At 46.4% G+C, this 18,583-nt stretch overlaps 1 protein-coding gene across 9 annotated transcripts in view; it reads left to right on the forward strand.

Moving 5' to 3' along the window:
* EYA2 (EYA transcriptional coactivator and phosphatase 2) overlaps positions 1–18,583 on the forward strand; it is a 315,037-nt gene that overhangs the window by 224,811 nt on the left and 71,643 nt on the right. For 5 of the 9 annotated variants that reach the window (XM_021077395.2, XM_021077398.2, XM_021077396.2 and 2 more), the window contains one exon: positions 2,252–2,335. In XM_021077395.2, coding sequence (XP_020933054.2) covers positions 2,252–2,335 — 84 coding nt within the window. Of the gene's footprint in view, positions 1–125; positions 476–2,251; positions 4,857–5,050; positions 5,420–18,583 lie in introns of those variants that run through there. The other 4 variants (XR_014832539.1, XR_014832538.1, XR_014832537.1 and 1 more) reach the window with 4 other exon arrangements.

The following is an 18,583-nucleotide window of genomic DNA, read 5'->3' on the forward strand; positions in this document are numbered from 1 at the left end:
CTTTCTCTTTACTGTTAAAGGCATGGCCAATGTGTAAATACAGCCACTGACCTTCAGAGAGTTTTCCAAGGGGACCCATTCAAGACGGTAGACTGAGTAGGTGCCTTTGCCACCCCCACCCCCAGCTGTGCAAATCATCAGTCAGGCCTTTTGTTCTGAAACATAATGATCACCAGAAAGATTGTGAACCCCCCCCCCATGAAAACCTGTGGCCCAGATAAAAGAATAGGGTAACCGACAAGAGGTGATTTAAAACACAGGGAAAAAATCTTGGAAAGATTCTGATTGGTTTTCCTATAAAGATTCAAGGAGCGCTCGTATCTATAAAATAGGAGGTGCAGGCTGTCATAAAGGAACACTCAGAGACAAAGAAAAAGTTCCTGTACATTTTTAAGTGATGGTAAAAATCAAAAGTCTCATGGAAGGACTGGAAGCGAAGGTTAAGTCTCTGAGTACACAGATCAAAAAGACAAAATTATAGAAAAAATATTTTTGAAGGATAAAGCAATATTAATCCAAAAGGTCTAATTTGACTATTTAGAAATTCCAGAAACAACAAAGAGTGGGAAAGATGGGAGACCATTATTTAAAGAAATAGGATTGAAAACATTTGAGTGCGGAACAGTATTGGTGAAAAAAAGATTACACCTAAGTATACCCCGATGGGATGTGAGGGTGCCAAGCATAAAGAGAAAATGTAAAAAAAAAAAAAATCCAAAGAGAAAAAAAAGTAAAGTCTACAAAGGTCTGAGGATCAGTGAAACATCAGACTTCTCATGAACCATGCTGGACACTGCACAAGGTAAGAGAGATTCTTTAAAAGATCTAGAGGGCATTATTTCCCACTCGCCCAGAGGAAGCTTAGAGCAACATAAAGATATGATCTGATTTGCAAAAAACACAAGAAGATTACTTTCCATTCGCCCTTTCACAAGAAATCAACTTAAGGATGTACTCAAGTGAAACAAGGAAGAAAACCAAGAAAGACTTGGGATCCAGAAAACAGTGGCTCTGACCCAGAAATGCAAGAAAGGGAAGTCTTGGATGCTAACTACATCGCAAGCCTAAAAATGATCCAGTCCACCCTGGAACATTCTGTCACAGGGAACGAACCTCTTTGATACACACGGAGGGTGTGGCTGAACTTGAGATCCTAATGAAGGCGTGCTATTGGAAACAAGAAGAGTTCAAGCAATTCTAACGAACATGAAAAGTTATTCCAGGCAAGCAGGATTCATACAGAAACAAACTGAGACATGGCATGATTTTCATCGAGATGGAGCGTAAGAAAGGAGAAGACACACGACCTTGATGGTAGGAACAGTCTCCTTAAAGTGGCTCTGGAACTGTGGCATTGAATGCGTAGAGAGGGAGGTAAAATCCTTGTATATTGCTTGGCTCTACAGGGACTGGTCATCACAAGACGTAAATAAATGCTCTTTGCTGGTTACCAGCTCTTAAAATCAGCATATAGACGGAATGCAGAAGATTTAAGTACCGTTATAAAACCCAGTGTACAGACCGGTTTATCCACGTTGACAATGCAAGAGTAAAGCTAAAGCTGAGATTCTGGGGAGAGGAGGAGGCGGTGAAAAGGGCAGGGACACCAATATCCATAACTTCCATATCGGGTTTACTGTTTTAGCCAAGAGAAAATATCCAGAGCAGGTCAGAATTGGAAATAGAGGGGTGCACATATGTGAAAAACATAAAATTCTGGAGAAAGGAGGGAGATTACTGTGAGCTAAACCCTCATCTTTCATATCGCCCAGTCGAAAGATACGGTCTAAAGTTGGCAAGCCAGTAGTAAAAGTACGTTATTTAGAGATAACGGAGGTGATCACGAGAATTGCTAGAAACAGAAACGTTTAGAAGGAGCTGGGCGTGCGGTGAGCCGTGGAGGTAACATGGTAGTATTTCATTTTGTCAAATGAGTTATACGATTTTTCTTGTTGTTTTTGGACTGAGCGCCTCCTATTTTGAGCTTTTACGTGAAAGGCAAGAACAGGCTTCCTGGTTCTGGCATCTAAGTGTTGATAGGAACCCCAGAATTGGCCTTCAGAATACACTGTACACGGCTGGGGTTGGATGGGGACTCAAGGACACAGCAGTGAGTGAGTCACATGTTTTATTACTTAAAGACAATGTTTTTTAAGACCTCTTCTTCCGCCCAGGGAATTAATTTCTGCAGACATTTAATTCAGATGCAAGCAAGTGCCTTTGTCTCCCTTCTTTCCCTTTCTCATCACAGCGTGTGTTCGTGTGGGACTTGGATGAGACAATAATTATTTTTCACTCCTTACTCACGGGGACTTTTGCCTCCAGATACGGGAAGGTAAGAATCCATTTTTGTCTCTTTTTTTTTTTCGACATGACAGTCCATCCAGCTGGTTTGTCCTGGGAATTGTGGGGGCAGCTGATGAGATGGCTCCTCCAACGAAAGCTGCCCCCTTTGGGTCAGCCCGGGTTTGAGAAGTCCTATGGAGTTTTCCCTTGACATGTGAAATTTTAATTAGCTTCCCCTATTGTCTCCCATGCCTTTTCTTCCAACACATGACACGTTCAACATCCACTCGATAGGATATAAGCTTGTAATCTTGGGCTGTCTCCCTCCTCCTAAGAGGGCTAGGAGACGCTGCAGCCAAAACCAGTAATCCTAGCTGGGAAACGAGGTAAAGTACTTTTCTTCTTCCCTCTTGTTTATCTTAGTGTCTCCGGCAGATGAATTTAATTTTCCTTCCTTTTTGCTGAGATGAGGGGGAGGCATTTTGTCAGCTCCGGCATGGATCTCAGCAACAGCTTTGCAAATGTACCATCGACAAATTGTGTCAGGGAACCATCCAGTGAGAATTTGGGGCACATGTTGCCAGTTGACTGGTGATATTCACAAGAAAGGTCAAACCACCTTAATAACGCAAACATGAACCCAACTGCTCAAACCCAAACCCTGCTGATGCTTTGCATTCATCCTGTGGGCTTCTTATCAAACCAAATCTGGATGCTCCAAACGTTCACCCTCTTTTCTTCGGGGAGACAGGTAGAGGCGGAGGGGGCAGGGCCAGACGCTCGATCGGCTCATCCGAGGTAAGCGACTCATTGGCAGCTGCCTCCACGCATGAGTGGGAACCGTGCGGCTCACCAGCGCCTGGAAAATATTTCTGTTTCTGTTTAGAGACCAGGAATATGATTTGACATCACCTCATGGCTTTTCCAGCTGCTCATGTTTTTTATGAGGGTTATAACAAGCTGGATGTGTAATTAGCAAGATAGATTTATCGTCTGCTGTTAGGTTGTAAAGAATATAAAAATGGTGTTGCTGGTGCAGAAATCTCTTGCCGAGGAGGAATGCCGTTAATATGTCTAGCAGTGCCTGTGGGAAATCCGGCATGAGTTTTGGAACATACACAGCTTAGGTAAAGGATGGCAGAGTCGAGAGCTGCCAAAAGCACCAGAGTGGACCTGGCAGCCATTGCAAAAAGTTGGGCTCTCCCAAAGGCACTCCGTAGTGAGTTGCCCACCCAAGCTGGTGTTCTTTGGTTTTTAAGCAACATGATAAAGTCATTCCTTCACTCTTCTTGCTCTTCAGGATGTTCCATAGCTTCATGCAGCAATTCAGTTCCCATGAACTGTACAGGGCTTCATCATCGTGGATAGGACTTTTGTGTCTGTGTCTTACCACCCCTCTTTAAACCAAATTATGGGCTTTGTCTGTTCTGGGCCCCGTGTCACTTGGTCCATGTCGTTCCTCATTGCCAACCACCCCTGTCCAACTGTACCACCTAATCCCAGCCATCTTCCCCTCCAGCAGTCTGGTCACCCAGCCCCCTACTGAGGGGTCATCCTAACACATAAGTCTGGTCACTCCTCTACTGAAAAATCATCAGTGGCTTCCCCATCGACAGACCCTAACCCTGGCCTCCAAGACCCCTCCCAAGCTGGCCCCTGCCCCACTCCCCAGCCCCTTTCCCACGACCTGTCCTGACTTGTTTCCTGTCCTCGGAACCTGCCGTGATCTCTCTGGTCTATGCTGAGTTTCTCCCAGAAACAGAGCCTGAGACCAGGAGTGAGTGCTGGTAGTTTAGTTGGGGGGTGACCCCAGGGGGCACCGGGGGCAGAGTGGGAACTTGCGACAGGGAAGGGAAAGCAGCCAGTACAGCGTATGTGAATAGTTATAACTGTAGGTAACTGGGGCTCAGAACCACTGGGGACCCTCTGGAAGATTCTGGAACACAACTCAGTTATCCCCCCAAGGAGAGAGGGTTCTGGGATACTTATCTACAAATTCCCTTCCATTGTGGGTTGAGAACTTCTTCTAGGGGTATTATCTCCCTGTCCTCCTTGTCCCATGAAAACCATAGGGCAAGCAATCACATTCTGTTAGGAAACCCTAACAGGAGAAAGCCTCCACAGGCTGAGAGGACAGGCAGAAGGGACACACTGGAAACGTGTGCTATAATCTAGAATGTTCTAGAAAGTTCATGTACTAGGTTAAATTAAACTTACCTTTCGGTTCCCATTTTCAATGTAGCTTCCTCCAAGAGGACTTTGCTACGTATTCACCTCCATCTAAATTGCATCTCCCAGAGTTCCCGTCGTGGCTCAGTGGTTAATGAATCCAACTAGGAACCATGAGGTTGCAGGTTCAGTCCCTGGCCTCACTCAGTGGGTTAAAGATCCGGCGTTGCCATGAGCTGTGGTGTAGGTTGCAGACGCGACTCGGATCTGGCATTGCTGTGGCTCTGGTGTAGGCCGGTGGCTACAGCTCCGATTCGACCCCTAGCCTGGGATCCTCCATGTGCCACGAGAGCGGCCCAAGAAATGGCAAAAAAAAAAAAAAAGACCAAAAAAAAAAAAAATTTGCATCTCCCACCAAAACCCTATTTTTCATTTATATTATAACTATATACTTCTTCTCTGCCTCCATTCTAAGCTGTATGTGCCCTAAGGGCAAAGACCATGAACTTTTTTTTTTTTTTTTAATCTTTAGGGCCGCACCCACAGCATATGGAGGTTCCCAAGCTAGGGGTCAAATCAGAGCTATTGCTGCCAGCCTACACCACAGCCACAGCAATGCGGGATCCTTAACCCACTGAGCGAGGCCAGGGATCAAACCCACATCCTCACAGATACTAGTTGGGTTCGTTAACCACTGAGCCATGATGGGAACTCCCATGAACATTTTTTATCAACCCAACTAAAGATAGTACCTGGATCAGATTGCTCATAAATATTTGTTGCATGAATGAATCAGGACAGTTATCTAGAATGAAAGCTGCCTGATGACAGGCACTTTTTTTTTCCTGTTGTGCTCCCTGCTTTGTCCCCAGAGCATAGAATGGTGCCCCCTGCTTAGTAGGCATCAAATAAATATTTGCTGAATGAAGGAAAGAAGGAAAGAAAATAGTATCAATACAAAAAATTCCTAACTAGGGGCTACCCGCCAAATTCCGCCTGCAGACATTTGTGTTTGGCCCCTAGAGTGTTCGAAAAAATGTGAATTTGTCGCCAACATTTAAAAAAATCAGGAGATTGCACAGACCAAAACAATTGAGATTTCCAACTCTTCTTGAAAAATTAGAAAATCTGGCGATCCTACATTCCCATGTGGCAGCAATCAGCAGGAGCTGAGTAGCAACAGCCCAGTTAGCGGGGGTGTATGCTCTCCAGCCCATGCACAGCCCCACCTGCCCTGTTTAACCCATTTGGGGCACCCTCCTGGCTCCATTGGCATCTGAGTTTCAACATCCGTCTTAGAATTACAGAACCACAGAAGGTCAGATCTGGAAGGGCCGAGGAGACCATCGTGTCCAATTAGTCTCCATGGTACAGTAGGAGAAACTGAGGCCCAGAGAGAGTGAGGTCATTCAGAGATTAAAAAAAGGCAGATCTCAGGCTCCCTTGCCTCTTAGAATATCCAAGGAAAACTAAGGTGGAATGCTCTTGGAGCCCCCAGGTCTCCTGTGCCATCATCATTCCTCTTCTAGAATTTTCTACTCCCTCCTCTGGCTCGCTCTTAGGTGAAGAATAAGGTTGGCTGGTTGGTGTTGCTAAGTCCAGCCACCCTACGAGAGACCTACACTACCTGTGGCTTAAACAAGATAGAAGTTTATTTCTCTCACCTTACTGGCCAGACATAAGTAGTTCAAGCTTATTCTCTGCTGTCTCTGGAGCGTTGCCCTCATTAGCAAGATGAAACATAGCTCACCCCCATGTCTGCTTTCCAGCCAGTGAGAAGGGGGCAGGAAAAGGGGACTTGACCCCTCTCTTTTTCATTTTGACTTTTTTTTCTCTTCGAAGGGCCAGACCCAGAAGTTGCACAAAGCATTTCTGGTCACATGCCATTGGCTAGAATTTGATCACATGACCACCTCTAGCTGCAAGGGAGTCTGGAAAATGTAGTCCAGTCATGTGCACCATTAAAATTCGAGGATTCTATTTTTCTGAGAGGGAGAAAGAAAAGGGGCTATTAGAGGACAGCTGGCTTTTTCTAGCACAAAGTACCGTATAAGAAGAGGAAGAACAAGGAGAGAAAATAATTGTTGAGGAAGAATAAAGTTAGTTCTGTTCAAGAGACCTAGAGGGAAACTGTATTTGCCGGTCTAAGCTTCAAAGAGAGGTCTGGGATACAGCTATAAACTTGGAAGTGGGAGAAGTAGAGAGTATCTGGAGGAGGAGGAGAAGGAGAGTGAGTCCCATTCTGCAGACAGAGTGACTGAGACACAGGGAGGTTATGCAGTCATGGTATTCATAATAGAACTAAAATATGTGACCTTGATTTTTGTCCACAGAACTTTCTCTTTGTGCTCTTCCAATAGTTGCCGACCTGTGGAGCTTATTATTAATAGCTAGTACCAAACAATTTGAAACACGGAGCGTTTAAGCTAAAAAGGGAATTTATTAGATGACCATAATCAAAAAACCCAGGGGGTAATGGGATTCAGGTTGGTCTGGATCCAGAAGTTCAAGCAGTATTCTCAGGACTTTGTCTTTCTGCATCCCTTTGCTGACTTTTTCCATGTGGCAACTCCCTCTCAGCAATCCCAGCTGAAAAAGAACTTCCCAAATGCCAGCACGACTCCTAGGCTTGAATCCCATTGGCCCCAAATGGGTCAAATGCCCATCCATACATTCAACTCTGTGGCTCTTAGTAGCCAGCCTAGATCAAGAGCCCATCCCTTGCTTGGAGGGAGGAGAGGAGTGGATCAGCTCCATCCTAATCAAATGGATGGAGTTAGGGTAGAATGGTCCCCTAGAAGAAACTAAAGTGCTCTTTCCAGAAGATGGTGAGGATTGTGGAGTGCGAGGTGTGTCCAGAGTGGACTCTGAAGGTCATGGCCCTCTGTACATCTTCACCAAGGTACTAGCAGCTCTTCGCCTGTGGCCATTGTGTTGAGCACTGTCCAGGAAGCAGAAATCATATCAGCTGTGGTCCCAGCGAAAGGAGCGACTCACTGTTTACTTGGGGAAATAAGACCAACAGAGCTAAAATGATTAAGGAATGATTCAAAACAGAGTGTATAAATTTTAAAACAGAAACTGGGCTCTCTTCCTGTTCCCAATCAGGGCATGTGCTGCTCAAGGCTGTCATCTCTCCACTTCCTTTCCATCTCTTCCTACCCAGTGCTCAAAGCCAGAGCATCCCTTTGGTAGCTGTACTTCCCCGCGTCTTGTGGATCCATTAGAGTTCCCTGGAGAGCGGGAGCCGCCAACGATTACCGCCTCTTTCCTAACCTCTCCTCCTGCCCCATCTCCCCACAGTCCCTGAACTCTCTTTTTTCCAGCCAGGATTAGACAAATGCAAGGTGGTCAGGAGCCTTTGCCTGTGGCCTGGAAGGGCTCCTAATAGCATTGAACAGCAGTCTTTCTGGGTTCACAGCGGGTCAGCCCGGACTCCTCCTTTTGTGCTCTGCCTTCTAGGCAGCTCAGTACCAGTCGGAAACTCAGCTCTAGGCCCATCTGTATGTGTGTGTTTTTTAATAGCAGCTTTATGGAGATATAATCCACATACTACCATTACACTGTGTGTAAGTCATTGGTTTTTAGTATATTCACAGCGTTGTGCAACCATCACTGCATCTAATTTTTTTTAATTTATTTTTATGTACTTTTGTTCCACTGTACAGCATGGGGGCCAAGTTACACACACATGTATACATACTTTTTTCTCCCATTGTTGTGTTGCGATGTAAGTATCTAGACATAGTTCTCAATGCTACACAGCAGGATCTCATTGTAAATCCACTCCAAGAGCAATAGTTTGCATCCGTTAACCCCAAGCTCCTGATCCCTCCCACTCCCTCCCTCTCCCCCCAGACAGCCACAAGTCTATTATTCTCCAAGTCTATGATTTTCTTTTCTGTGGAAACATTCATTTGTGCTGTATATTAGATTCCAGTTATAAGTGATATCATATGGTATTTGTCTTTCTCTTTCTGACTTACTTCACTCAGTGTGAGAGTCTCTAGTTCTATCCATGTTGATGCAAATGGCATTATGTTATTCTTTTTTATGGCTGAGTAGTATTCCATTGTGTATATATACCACATCTTCCTAATCCAATCATCTGTCGATGGATATTTGGGTTGTTTCCATGTCTTGGCTATTGTGAATAGTGCTGCAATGAACATGTGGGTACATGTGTCTTTTTTAAGGAAAGTTTTGTCTGGATATATGCCCAAGAGTGGAACTGCTGGATCATATGGTAGTTCTATGTATAGATTTCTAAGGTACCTCCATACTGTTCTCCATAGTGGCTGTACCAGTTTACATTCCCACCAACAGTGCAGGAGGGTTCCCTTTTCTCCACATCCCCTCCAGCACTTGTTATTTGTGGACTTATTAATGATGGCCATTCTTACTGGTGTGAGGTGGTATCTCATGGTAGTTTTGAGTTACATTTCTCTAATAATCAGGGATGTTGAGGATTTTTTCATGTGCTTGTTGGCCATCTGTATATCTTCCTTGGAGAATGGACTATTTAGGTCTTTTGCCCATTTTTCCATTGGGTGGTTGGTTTTTTTGGTGTTGAATTGTACAAGCTTTAGAATGTTTTCCTCACCCCAAAAAGAAACCCCAAACCCAGAGTACCCATTGTGGCTCAGCAGAAATGATTCTGACTAGCCTCCATGAGGATACAGGTTCAATCCCTGGCCTTGCTCAGTGGGTTAAGGATCCAGCATTGCCATGAGCTGTGGTGTAGGTCACAGACATGGCTTGGATCTGGTGGTGCTGTGGTGTAGGGTGGCGGCAACAGCTCCTATTCAACACCTAGCTTGGGAACCTCCATGTGCCATGGGTGTGGCCCTAGAAAGACAAAAGACAAAAAAAAAAAAAAAAAGAAACCCCAAACCATTACTAATCTCTCTCCATTTCCTCCTCCCCCAGCCCCTGACAACCACTAATCTACTTTCTGTCTCTCTAGATTTGCCTCTTCTGGACATTGCTTTTAAATGGAGTCACACCGTGTGTGGTCTTTTGTAACTGGCTTCTTTCACTTAGCATCATGTTTTCAACATTCATCCATGTATTAGCATGTATCAGTGTTTCATTTATTTTTGGTTTTGTGTGATTTTCCAGTGTATGGATATACCACATTTTTGTCTGTCCATTCACCAGTTGATGGCAGATGGGTTTTTGGCTATTATGAATAATGCTGCTGTGAACATATGTGTGTAAGTTTTTGCATGGACGTGTTTTCAGTTCTCTTAGGTACATACACATAGGAGTGGAACTGCCAGGCTATATGGAAACTCTGTTTAACCCTTTAAAAATTCGCCAGACTCGGGAGTTCCCATTGTGGCTCAGCAGAAATGAACCCAACTAGTATCCATGAGGATATGGGTTCATTCCCTCGCCTCAGCTCAGTGGGTTAAGGATCCTGCATTGCTGGGAGCTATGGTGTACATCGAAGATGCGGCTCAGATTCCAGGTTGCTGTGGCTGTGGTGTGGGCCGGCAGCTGCAGCTCTGATTCAGCCCCTAGCCTGGGAACTTCCACATGCTGCACGTACAGCCCGTAAAGCAAAAAAGAAAGGAAAGGGAAAAAAAAAGAAATTGCCAGACTCTTTTCCAGAGTAGTTGTACCATTTTACATTCCCATAAGCAGGGTATAAGGCTCCAATTTCTCCACATCCTCGCCAACCCTTGTTACTGTCTTTTTGCTTCCACCCTCTCAGCGAAAGTGAAGTGGCATCTCATGGTTTGGGTTTGCATTCCCCGTAATGACTAATGACTAATGATATTTTCATGTGCTTATTGGCCATTTGTAGAACCCTCTTTGGAGAAATAATTATTAAATCCTTTGTCCATTTTGTCACCAAAGTATAGTTGATTTACAATGTTGTGTTAGTTTCTGATACAGAGCAAAGTGATTCAGTTACACACACATATATATTCTTTTTCATATTCTTTTCCATTATAGTTTATTGCAAGATATTGAATATAGTTTCCTACACAATACAGTAGGACTTTGTTGTTGATCTATTTTATAGATAGTAGTTTATATCTTTTAATCTCAAACTCCTAATTTATCCCTCCTCCTGCCTTTCCCCTTTGGTGAGCATAAATTTGTTTTCTATGTCTGTGAGTCATTTCTGTTTTATAAACCCATTCATTTGTGCCATATTTTAGATTCCACATATAAGTGATATCATATGGTATTTGCCTTTCCCTTTCTTTTTTTTTTTTTTTTTTTTTTTTTTTTTTTTTGTCTTTTTTTGCTATTTCTTGGGCCACTCCCATGGCATATGGAGGTTCCCAGGCTAGGGGTTGAATTGGAGCTGTAGCCGCCAACCTACACCAGAGCCACAGCAACACTGGATCCAAGGCACGTCTGCGACCTACACCACAGCTCACAGCAACGCCAGATCCTTAACCAACTGAGCAAGGGCAGGCACCGAACCCGCAACCTCATGGTTCCTAGTTGGATTTGTTAACCACTGCGCCACAACGGGAACTCCATTGCCTTTCCCTTTCTGATTTACTCCACTTAGCACAACAATCTCTAGGTCTATCCGCATTGCTGCAAATGGCTTTATTTCATTCTTTTTATGGCTGAGTAATATTCCACTGTGTGTGTGTGTGTGTGTGTGTGTGTACCACATCTTCTTTATCCATTCATCTGTTGATGGTCTTTTTGTCTGGTTTTTTTTTTTTTTTTTTTTTTTTCAGCTACACCTTTGGCATTTGGAAGTTCCTGGATGAGCCCATACCACAGCAGCAATCTGAGCCACTGCAGTGACAATGGCCGGATCCTTAACCTGCTGTGCCACAAGAGAACTCCTCCCTTTGCCTGTTTTTTATTTGATTTATTTGTCTTTTTATTGTTGAATTGTAAGAGTTCTTTATGTATTCTGGATAGCAGTCCGTTACTAGATAGGTGATTTGCAGATATTTTCTCCCATTCTGTGTATTGTCTTTTCACCTTATTGATGATGTCCTTCGGAAGGGTCGAAGAGGGAGGGGGTTGAAATTAAACTTGATGAGGAGTTCCCGTTGTGGCGCAGTGGTTAACGAATCCGACTAGGAACCATGAGGTTTCGGGTTCGGTGCCTGCCCTTGCTCAGCGGGTTAACGATCTGGCATTGCCGTGAGCTGTGGTGTAGGTTGCAGACGCGGCTCGGATCCTGCATTGCTGTGGCTCTGGCGTAGGCCGGCAGCTACAGCTCCAATTCGACCCCTAGCCTGGGAACCTCCATATGCCGCAGGAGCGGCCCAAGAAATAGCAAAAAGACAAAAAAATAAAAAATAAAAAAATAATAAACTTGATGAAACGTGGCCAGGGAAGGAGCCCTCATGGGGAAGCTGAATTTAAAAAAAAGGCTTAAAAAGAAGTGGAGGAACCGATATCTGGTGGAAGAGCAAGAGGGAACAGCAAGTGCAAAGGCCCTGAGACAGATGTTTGCCTGGTGGATATGAGGGAAGCTAGCATAGTTGGAGCAGAGCAAGTGAGGGAGAAAGTGGTGAGTCAGCTAGCTTTTACTCAGAAGTGGGAGCCATGAGGTTTGAAATAGAGGATGGATAGGCTCTAAGTTATATTTCTAACAAATTCCTCTGGCTGCTCCCCAGGAAAGTAAACTACAGGGATGGAGGGAGAAAGATGGGAAGCAGGAGACCGGGGAGGGGGGGGGCGCACTATTGTAACAGTCATTTTGAACCAGGTAGATGAGGAAGATGAGAAGCACAGTTTTGGGAGGCAGAACTAACCACAGCTGTAGAATGCAAAGGGATTCCTGACTCTCACCCCCCTGGGCTACAGAGATGTCTTACTTTCTGTCCATGGTCTCCCTCTGAAGGGACCTGACCTCTTCTTCCTCTACTGCCAATTAGCAGATTCCTCTTGAAAAAATTCTCCCACCTTTGCACATTCAGTATATGCTAAGTACTCTGCTGTGAACATAGGTTTTTTTTTTTTTTTGAGTTGGACTTGAAGTGCTGACAGGGAGTTACACTCTTTGCCCACACAGGCCTCTTTCTTGTTTCACGTGGGTGCAAATATATGTTTCTTTATAGACCCATTTGGACTCTTCTTCCCCCCCCCCACACACACACGCGCACTAGTTTGTTGTATAGTCTTTTGTTTACTTCCAGGTAAAACACGTATTGTCTTCTTGTGTGCATTTATTTCTTCTGTCTGCAAATGACGTTATTTAAATACCCTTTATTTCTCACTTTTCTTCCTCTGGACTGTGATCCTAGGTCCCTCCATGTTACTATATGTCCAACTCCATTTCTCTAACTCACTGGTTCTCAGTTGGAGGTGGCTCTGCCCCTCAAGTGACATTCGGTGATGTCAGTCATTTCTGGTTGTCATGCCTTGGAGTTTGCATCTAGTGGGTAGAGGCCAGGGATGCTGCTAAACATCCTGCAATGCACAGGACAGCCCCCACAACAGAGAATTATCTGGCCCCAATGTCCATAGTGCCATGACTGAGAAACCCTACATCCATCTCCTGCTCCGAATCCCACGGTCCAACGTCTTCCTTATCCCAGCTCCCTGCAGAAAGGACACCATGCCCTCCCGGCTCCCCACCAGCACAGACAGAGCTGTGACGAGCATCCTTTATGAACTGAGCTGAGCTTTACACCACAAGCCTGTAAGGCATGATTGCTCCTTATATACCCGTTGGAAAAACTGAGGCTCATAGAGGTGGCATGATTCAGCCAAGGTCGCCAACATGGAAGAGAGGAAAGCCAGCAGGTGGCCCACTGCTCTTAATTAAGTATCTAAATGTCATCCCCCATGATCCATGTGACTGTCCTCAGGGTAAAAATTAAAAGCCATTGGAGGAGTTCCCTGGTGGCCTAGAAGTTAAGGATTCTGCACTGTCACAGCTGTGGCTCAGGTTCGAATTCCAGCCCAGGAACTTCCACATGCCTCTGGCATGGCCAAAAAAAAAAAAAAAAAGAAAGAAAGCCATTGGAGTGAACTCTTCTGCTTGACTGAGGTCCAAGAGCACACAGACAGGACTTAATGCTTCATAACTTCACCCCCTGGCGGCCAGCAGAGCCTGGCACATCCACTTGATAAATATTTGTTGAATAAACAAATAAACAAATAGCTTGCGGGTAGGGAGCTTTCAGCGTGTGTGGTTGCAAGTGCTGCAGAAATGAGATTCCAGGGCCCCTGCTCTGCAGGGAACAAATAACCACACACATGACAAGAGGGGGGCCTCTCAGCATCCCTCTGAGGCCAGGATGCTGGGTACCAGCCTGGCCTGACCTCACCCGGAGCTGGGCTCCCAGCAGGGGCTCAGCAGAGGCTGTAGAATGTTGAGCAAGTGGCCCCAAGCCTGCCTGGAGGACCTGGGACCCCAAATGCCCACCTGAGCAGAATCCAATCCAAGGTTTCCCTCCCCATCACCCCTTTGAAAGCGCCAGGCTCTGCTCACTCTGAAGAGATTACAGGTTTCAGACTGGCAATGTGGGGGGTGCCGACTCTGGCCTGAAGACAAGTTGGCCCCCTGGCGTTTCCTTAAGTTCTAAATTCATTGCTAATAATTTTTTGGCCACACCCACAGCATATGGAGTGTGCGGGCCAGGAACTGAATCATCAAATCCAAGCCACATTTGTGACCTATGCCACAGCTGCAGCAATGCCAGATCCTTAACCCACACAGCAGGAACTCCGTCATTGCTAATATTTTTTAATCTGGGTGTTTTACATGAAAATCGGTATGTCTCATTTCTCTCTGAAAAGAGGGGGGTCTGACAACACCAAGCGTGAGCTTTCCAAGAGTAGGGACCCTTGACCAAGACACATGCCCTGGGGTTCACCTCAGCCCCCTTCACTCCTTAGGGTTATACATCCTACCCAGGCTGTGGGCGGTGGGGCTATGGTGCCTCCTTCACCCCTCCCCCCAGAGGCATTTACATTTGTGACCTGCCAGTGCCAGGCTGTACCCAGAGTGGGTGGGCTATAGGGGGCAGCAATTAAGGGTCCCAAGCCCTCCTGGTCCTCCGAGTGGACTCTGGGACATAAGAGTCCCTGGTTCCCTCCTGCCAGATTCTAAGCTTTGCCAGGTGGTTCCAAAACGCAGGCTCTTTACTTCCTAAAGATCCCCTGTCTTGTTCATGGCTGGGAATGCTGTCAACCCAATGTGCTTGAAATCCTACCACCTCCCCTCCCCCAACAAATAAAACAGAAGCTGTGCTATTGTCCTTAGGAAAACGTCTCCCCAGTCGTCCCAACTAGATCAAAACACCCTGTGGAGATGACTCATGGCACCAGGGGACTTGCCATAACACAGTTGCAATTATTCATCTCCCGGCGTGATTATTTGATGGTAAAATAACATCGTCATCATCATTCAATGGCTAGGGTTGAACTTTCACGGGAGCAGATGCTGTTAACACCGCACCTTTACGCCTGGAGCCTTCCCCGTTTCTGCAGGCAGGATGGCTTCTCTTTCAAGTACCTGCGACACTCTGGGGTCAGAGGCGGGGAGCTCACAGCCGTGTCCTGCTCATCCACCTGCCCTGTAGATTTCCTTCCCCTCCCCCCCCCCACTTCCATACTCTGTCACCAGTGCCTCCTGGGGTCCCCTCCCAGATAAACTGCTTGTACCTGAATCTTGGGCTCAGGGTCTGCTTCAGGGGAGACGTCAACTGAGACATTGAGGAGGCTTGAAGGGTGGCACATCTGCACGATGGGTTCTTAGCAGAACCGAAGCTCCTCACTGCCAGACCCCTGTTGTAACATAAGCCCCCCGGCCCCTTGAAATGTGGTCCAGAGAACAGCATCAGCAGGGGGCTGTTAGACATGCAGAGTCTCAGGTCCTTGCCCGGAGGTACTGAACCAGAATGGACATTTAAACTTGGCACCTTCACACGTTAGTCTGTCAAGCGAGATGTAAGCCATGAATTCATCCATTTTTCTCCTGGATCCCGCCAGCCTGCCAGCCTCTTTGCGTACGTGGAAGAGGCCGGGTCGAGGGCCTGGCCAGATCCCCGCTGGGCACACCCCTCCCCTCCCCACCCACCCTGCCACGGCTCCCCTGCCCTCTCCGACCAGCCCCGGTCCTCCCCCATCCCTCGGCGGGTGTAATTACGTGATTCCGGCTCAGATTCCGGAATCCAATACCCAGCACAGTGCCATCCGGATTCAATCAGATCCAGTTGGCCATACACGGCTTGGCCTGTCCGGTCCTGCTTTACAAACTGAGAAGAAATCAAAACCCCTGGTTTTATGACCCAGCAGTTAAAGACTATTTGTAGAAGTTGCTAAGGTTCACATCAAAAGTGCCCTCCCTGGAGGACGATTAGTTAATTCCGAGGACCAGATTCTTTTCTTTTTCTTCCTCCCCTCCCCACCCCGCTCTACCTTGAGCTGTGGCTCTAATTCACGTCTGCCATTCCGACCTCGAGAGCTCTCCACACTTTGACAAACACAAGCCAGAGTGCTTAAGGCCATCTGTTTATTTTATTTCTTTAATGAGAAAACCTTCCAATGTCTCCGGGCTCAGCTGTGTTTATTTACATTGTGTTAACCATCTGAGACCAGCACCTTGGATGTTTAAAAGGCCTGGCCGGGGCCCTGGCCACGAACTCCAGCTCTGAAATGGAGTCAGCCCTGCCCAAGGAAAACAGAGTCCCTGGAACTCTATAAAATAGATTTTCAAAATAAATACTGCCTAATTCACTCGGTAGATGTGGATTAAGTCAAGATGAATACAATTTGGAAAGGATTTTCTGAGGAAGTCGGAGATTTCTTTCCCCCACTGGGGGTTAAACCTTGCATTTCAGTCCCTGCGCCCACCCTTGGCCGCCCCCCACCCCTGACCCCCCACCCCCCACCTCTCTTTTCAGTGAAGTCAGAGGTCTTTTAGTCTTTGTGGCTGATAAAGAAATGATGGCTTTGGGTGGCCTTTCCTAGCAGTGATGATTTTCTGTGTCGGACTAGGGGTGGTGACTCAACTAGTTGCTTTATTCCATCCGGTAAGGTCAGCACGCCAACATCTGTCGTTGTCATTCTGGTTGGGGGGGGAGGATGAGGAAGAGGGTGGAAACGCCTTCAAAGGGGTCCTGGAGGTGAATGACAGCTGGAGGGGCCGTGGGCAAGGGGGTGGTACCCTTCGTAGACTTAATCCCCTGTAATAGTGCTTCTCTGAGCCACGGGGCCTCCATGCCAAGCGCCTCTGCTTATGTAGTTTACAGCATTAAAGGATTATTTCCGACATAAAATATATTTCAGAGATGGTCTGGGTTGTCAGAAAAGTACTCATTAGCAGAGACTTTCTTTGAAGCCCTGTGCTCTCCGCTGCTTTGGAGACAGGCCGTTTCTGCTTAGGTTGAGGGGGTTTGAGCCCCTTAAGACTCCTGAGTACTCCGAATTTTCCGCCCCCCAATTTAACAAATGCGGCTGCTTCCCCAGACTACTTGGGCCAATTTTTTTTTTTTTTTTCCTCTCTAGCCCCACCTTTCAATGAATGGTGAAGGGCATCTGAAATAATAATAATAGTAATAATAATAAGAGGGATTTAAATCTCCTCCAACAAATGGTGGGTCGAGTTAGAATGAGAGGCTCTTTTGTCTGCTGTAAATATAGGGAGTGCTGCCGACAATGCTAAGTGGTGGAAAAAAATCCCAGGCACCCTGTGAACCTAAATAATGGGAACAATTTTCCTTTGCACTTAACTAGCAGGTTGAGAAGCCTGTCTCCCCCCCAGCACCCCCGCCCCCAGCACTTTTTAATGGTACTTATTTCCCAACAATAGGGCTCTTGCTCCAAAGATCCCTGGACTTCCCGTGAGACTGGTGGTGCGGGTGCCCCTCAGTGAGTGGCAGGAAGGTGTCAGCGCAGTGGGATGGGGGGCTGACTTGACAGGGAAATAGGACGTTCCCCCCACACACACCATGCCCCCTTCCCACACTTCCTCTGTGAGTTAGTGAACTTGTGGGCCCTTCTGATCTCATGCAGGTTCACCAGTGGGGCCTCATTCAAAGGAGAAATCTGAAGTTTAAGAATCTCTTTGGGAGTTCCCCTCGTGGCTCAGTGCTTAACGAACCCGACTAGTAAACATGAGCACTCGGGTTCAATCCCTGGCCTTGCTCAGTGGGTTAGGAGTCCGGCGTTGCCGTGAGCTGTGGTGTAGGTCGCAGATGCGGCTCAGATCCCACGATGCCGTGGCCGTGGTATAAGCCAGCGGCTAAAGCTCCCCTTTGGTCCCCCTAGTCTGGGAACCTCCATATGCCACAGGTGCAGCCCTAAAAAGACCAAAAAAAAAAAAAAAAGAATCCCTTTGGAGGAGTTCCCTGGTTCCCTGGTGGCTCAGCAGGTAAAGAATCCAGCATTGTCACTGCTGTGGCCCAAGTTCAATCCCTGGCCCGGGAATTTCCGCATGCCACAGGCACGGCCAGAAAAGGGGGGAGAAAAGAATCTCTTTGGCAATGTCCATCAACAGATGAATGGATAAACACATCAGTCATAAGAGATTCATACCATGGAATAGTTTCAGCCATAAAAAGAATGGTGTACCTAATCCACGCTGCAGTGTGGACAAAGCCCGAAAACATTATGCTAAGGGGAGAGAAGCCAGACCCGAGAGGTCCTGTGCTGTATGATTCCATTTATATGAAATATCCAGAATAGGTAAATCCATAGAGACAGACTACAGATGGGTCGTTACCAGGGACCAGAGGGGAGGGCGAACGGGGAGCCACTGCTGCATGGGTGTGGGGTTTCCTTTGGGGGCGGTGAAATAGTTTGGAACTAAATAGAGGTTTGCTCATCTGTAAAACTGGAATAACAGTTCCTGCCCCACTGACCTCAAAAGGCCAGCCCAGAAATCATGCAGTGTTTGTCTAAGAGCGCTCGGGATCCACTTGAAGGAACGTAAACTGCCTGGAGCCAGTAAAAGATGAACCTTTTTTACTTGAAAAATGGGTGTGGTTTTTTTTTTTTTTTAATAGTCTCTTTTTCTGCTGTGGTGTGCGAGTATGAATGGCCTCATAGAATGAGTTGGAAAATGTTGCCTCCTCCTCTGTTTTCTGGAAGAGATTGTGGCAAATGGGTGCTATTCTTGAAATGTTTGATAGAAGTCTCCAGTGAAGCCATCTGGGCCTAGAGATTTGGTTTTTCCGGAGGG

The sequence above is a fragment of the Sus scrofa genome, chromosome 17, assembly GCF_054392235.1.
Source record: "Sus scrofa isolate SSC_HxYL_T2T_F1_AM1 chromosome 17, Sscrofa_HxYL_maternal_Yorkshire_Landrace_v2.0, whole genome shotgun sequence".
Lineage (NCBI taxonomy): Eukaryota > Metazoa > Chordata > Mammalia > Artiodactyla > Suidae > Sus > Sus scrofa.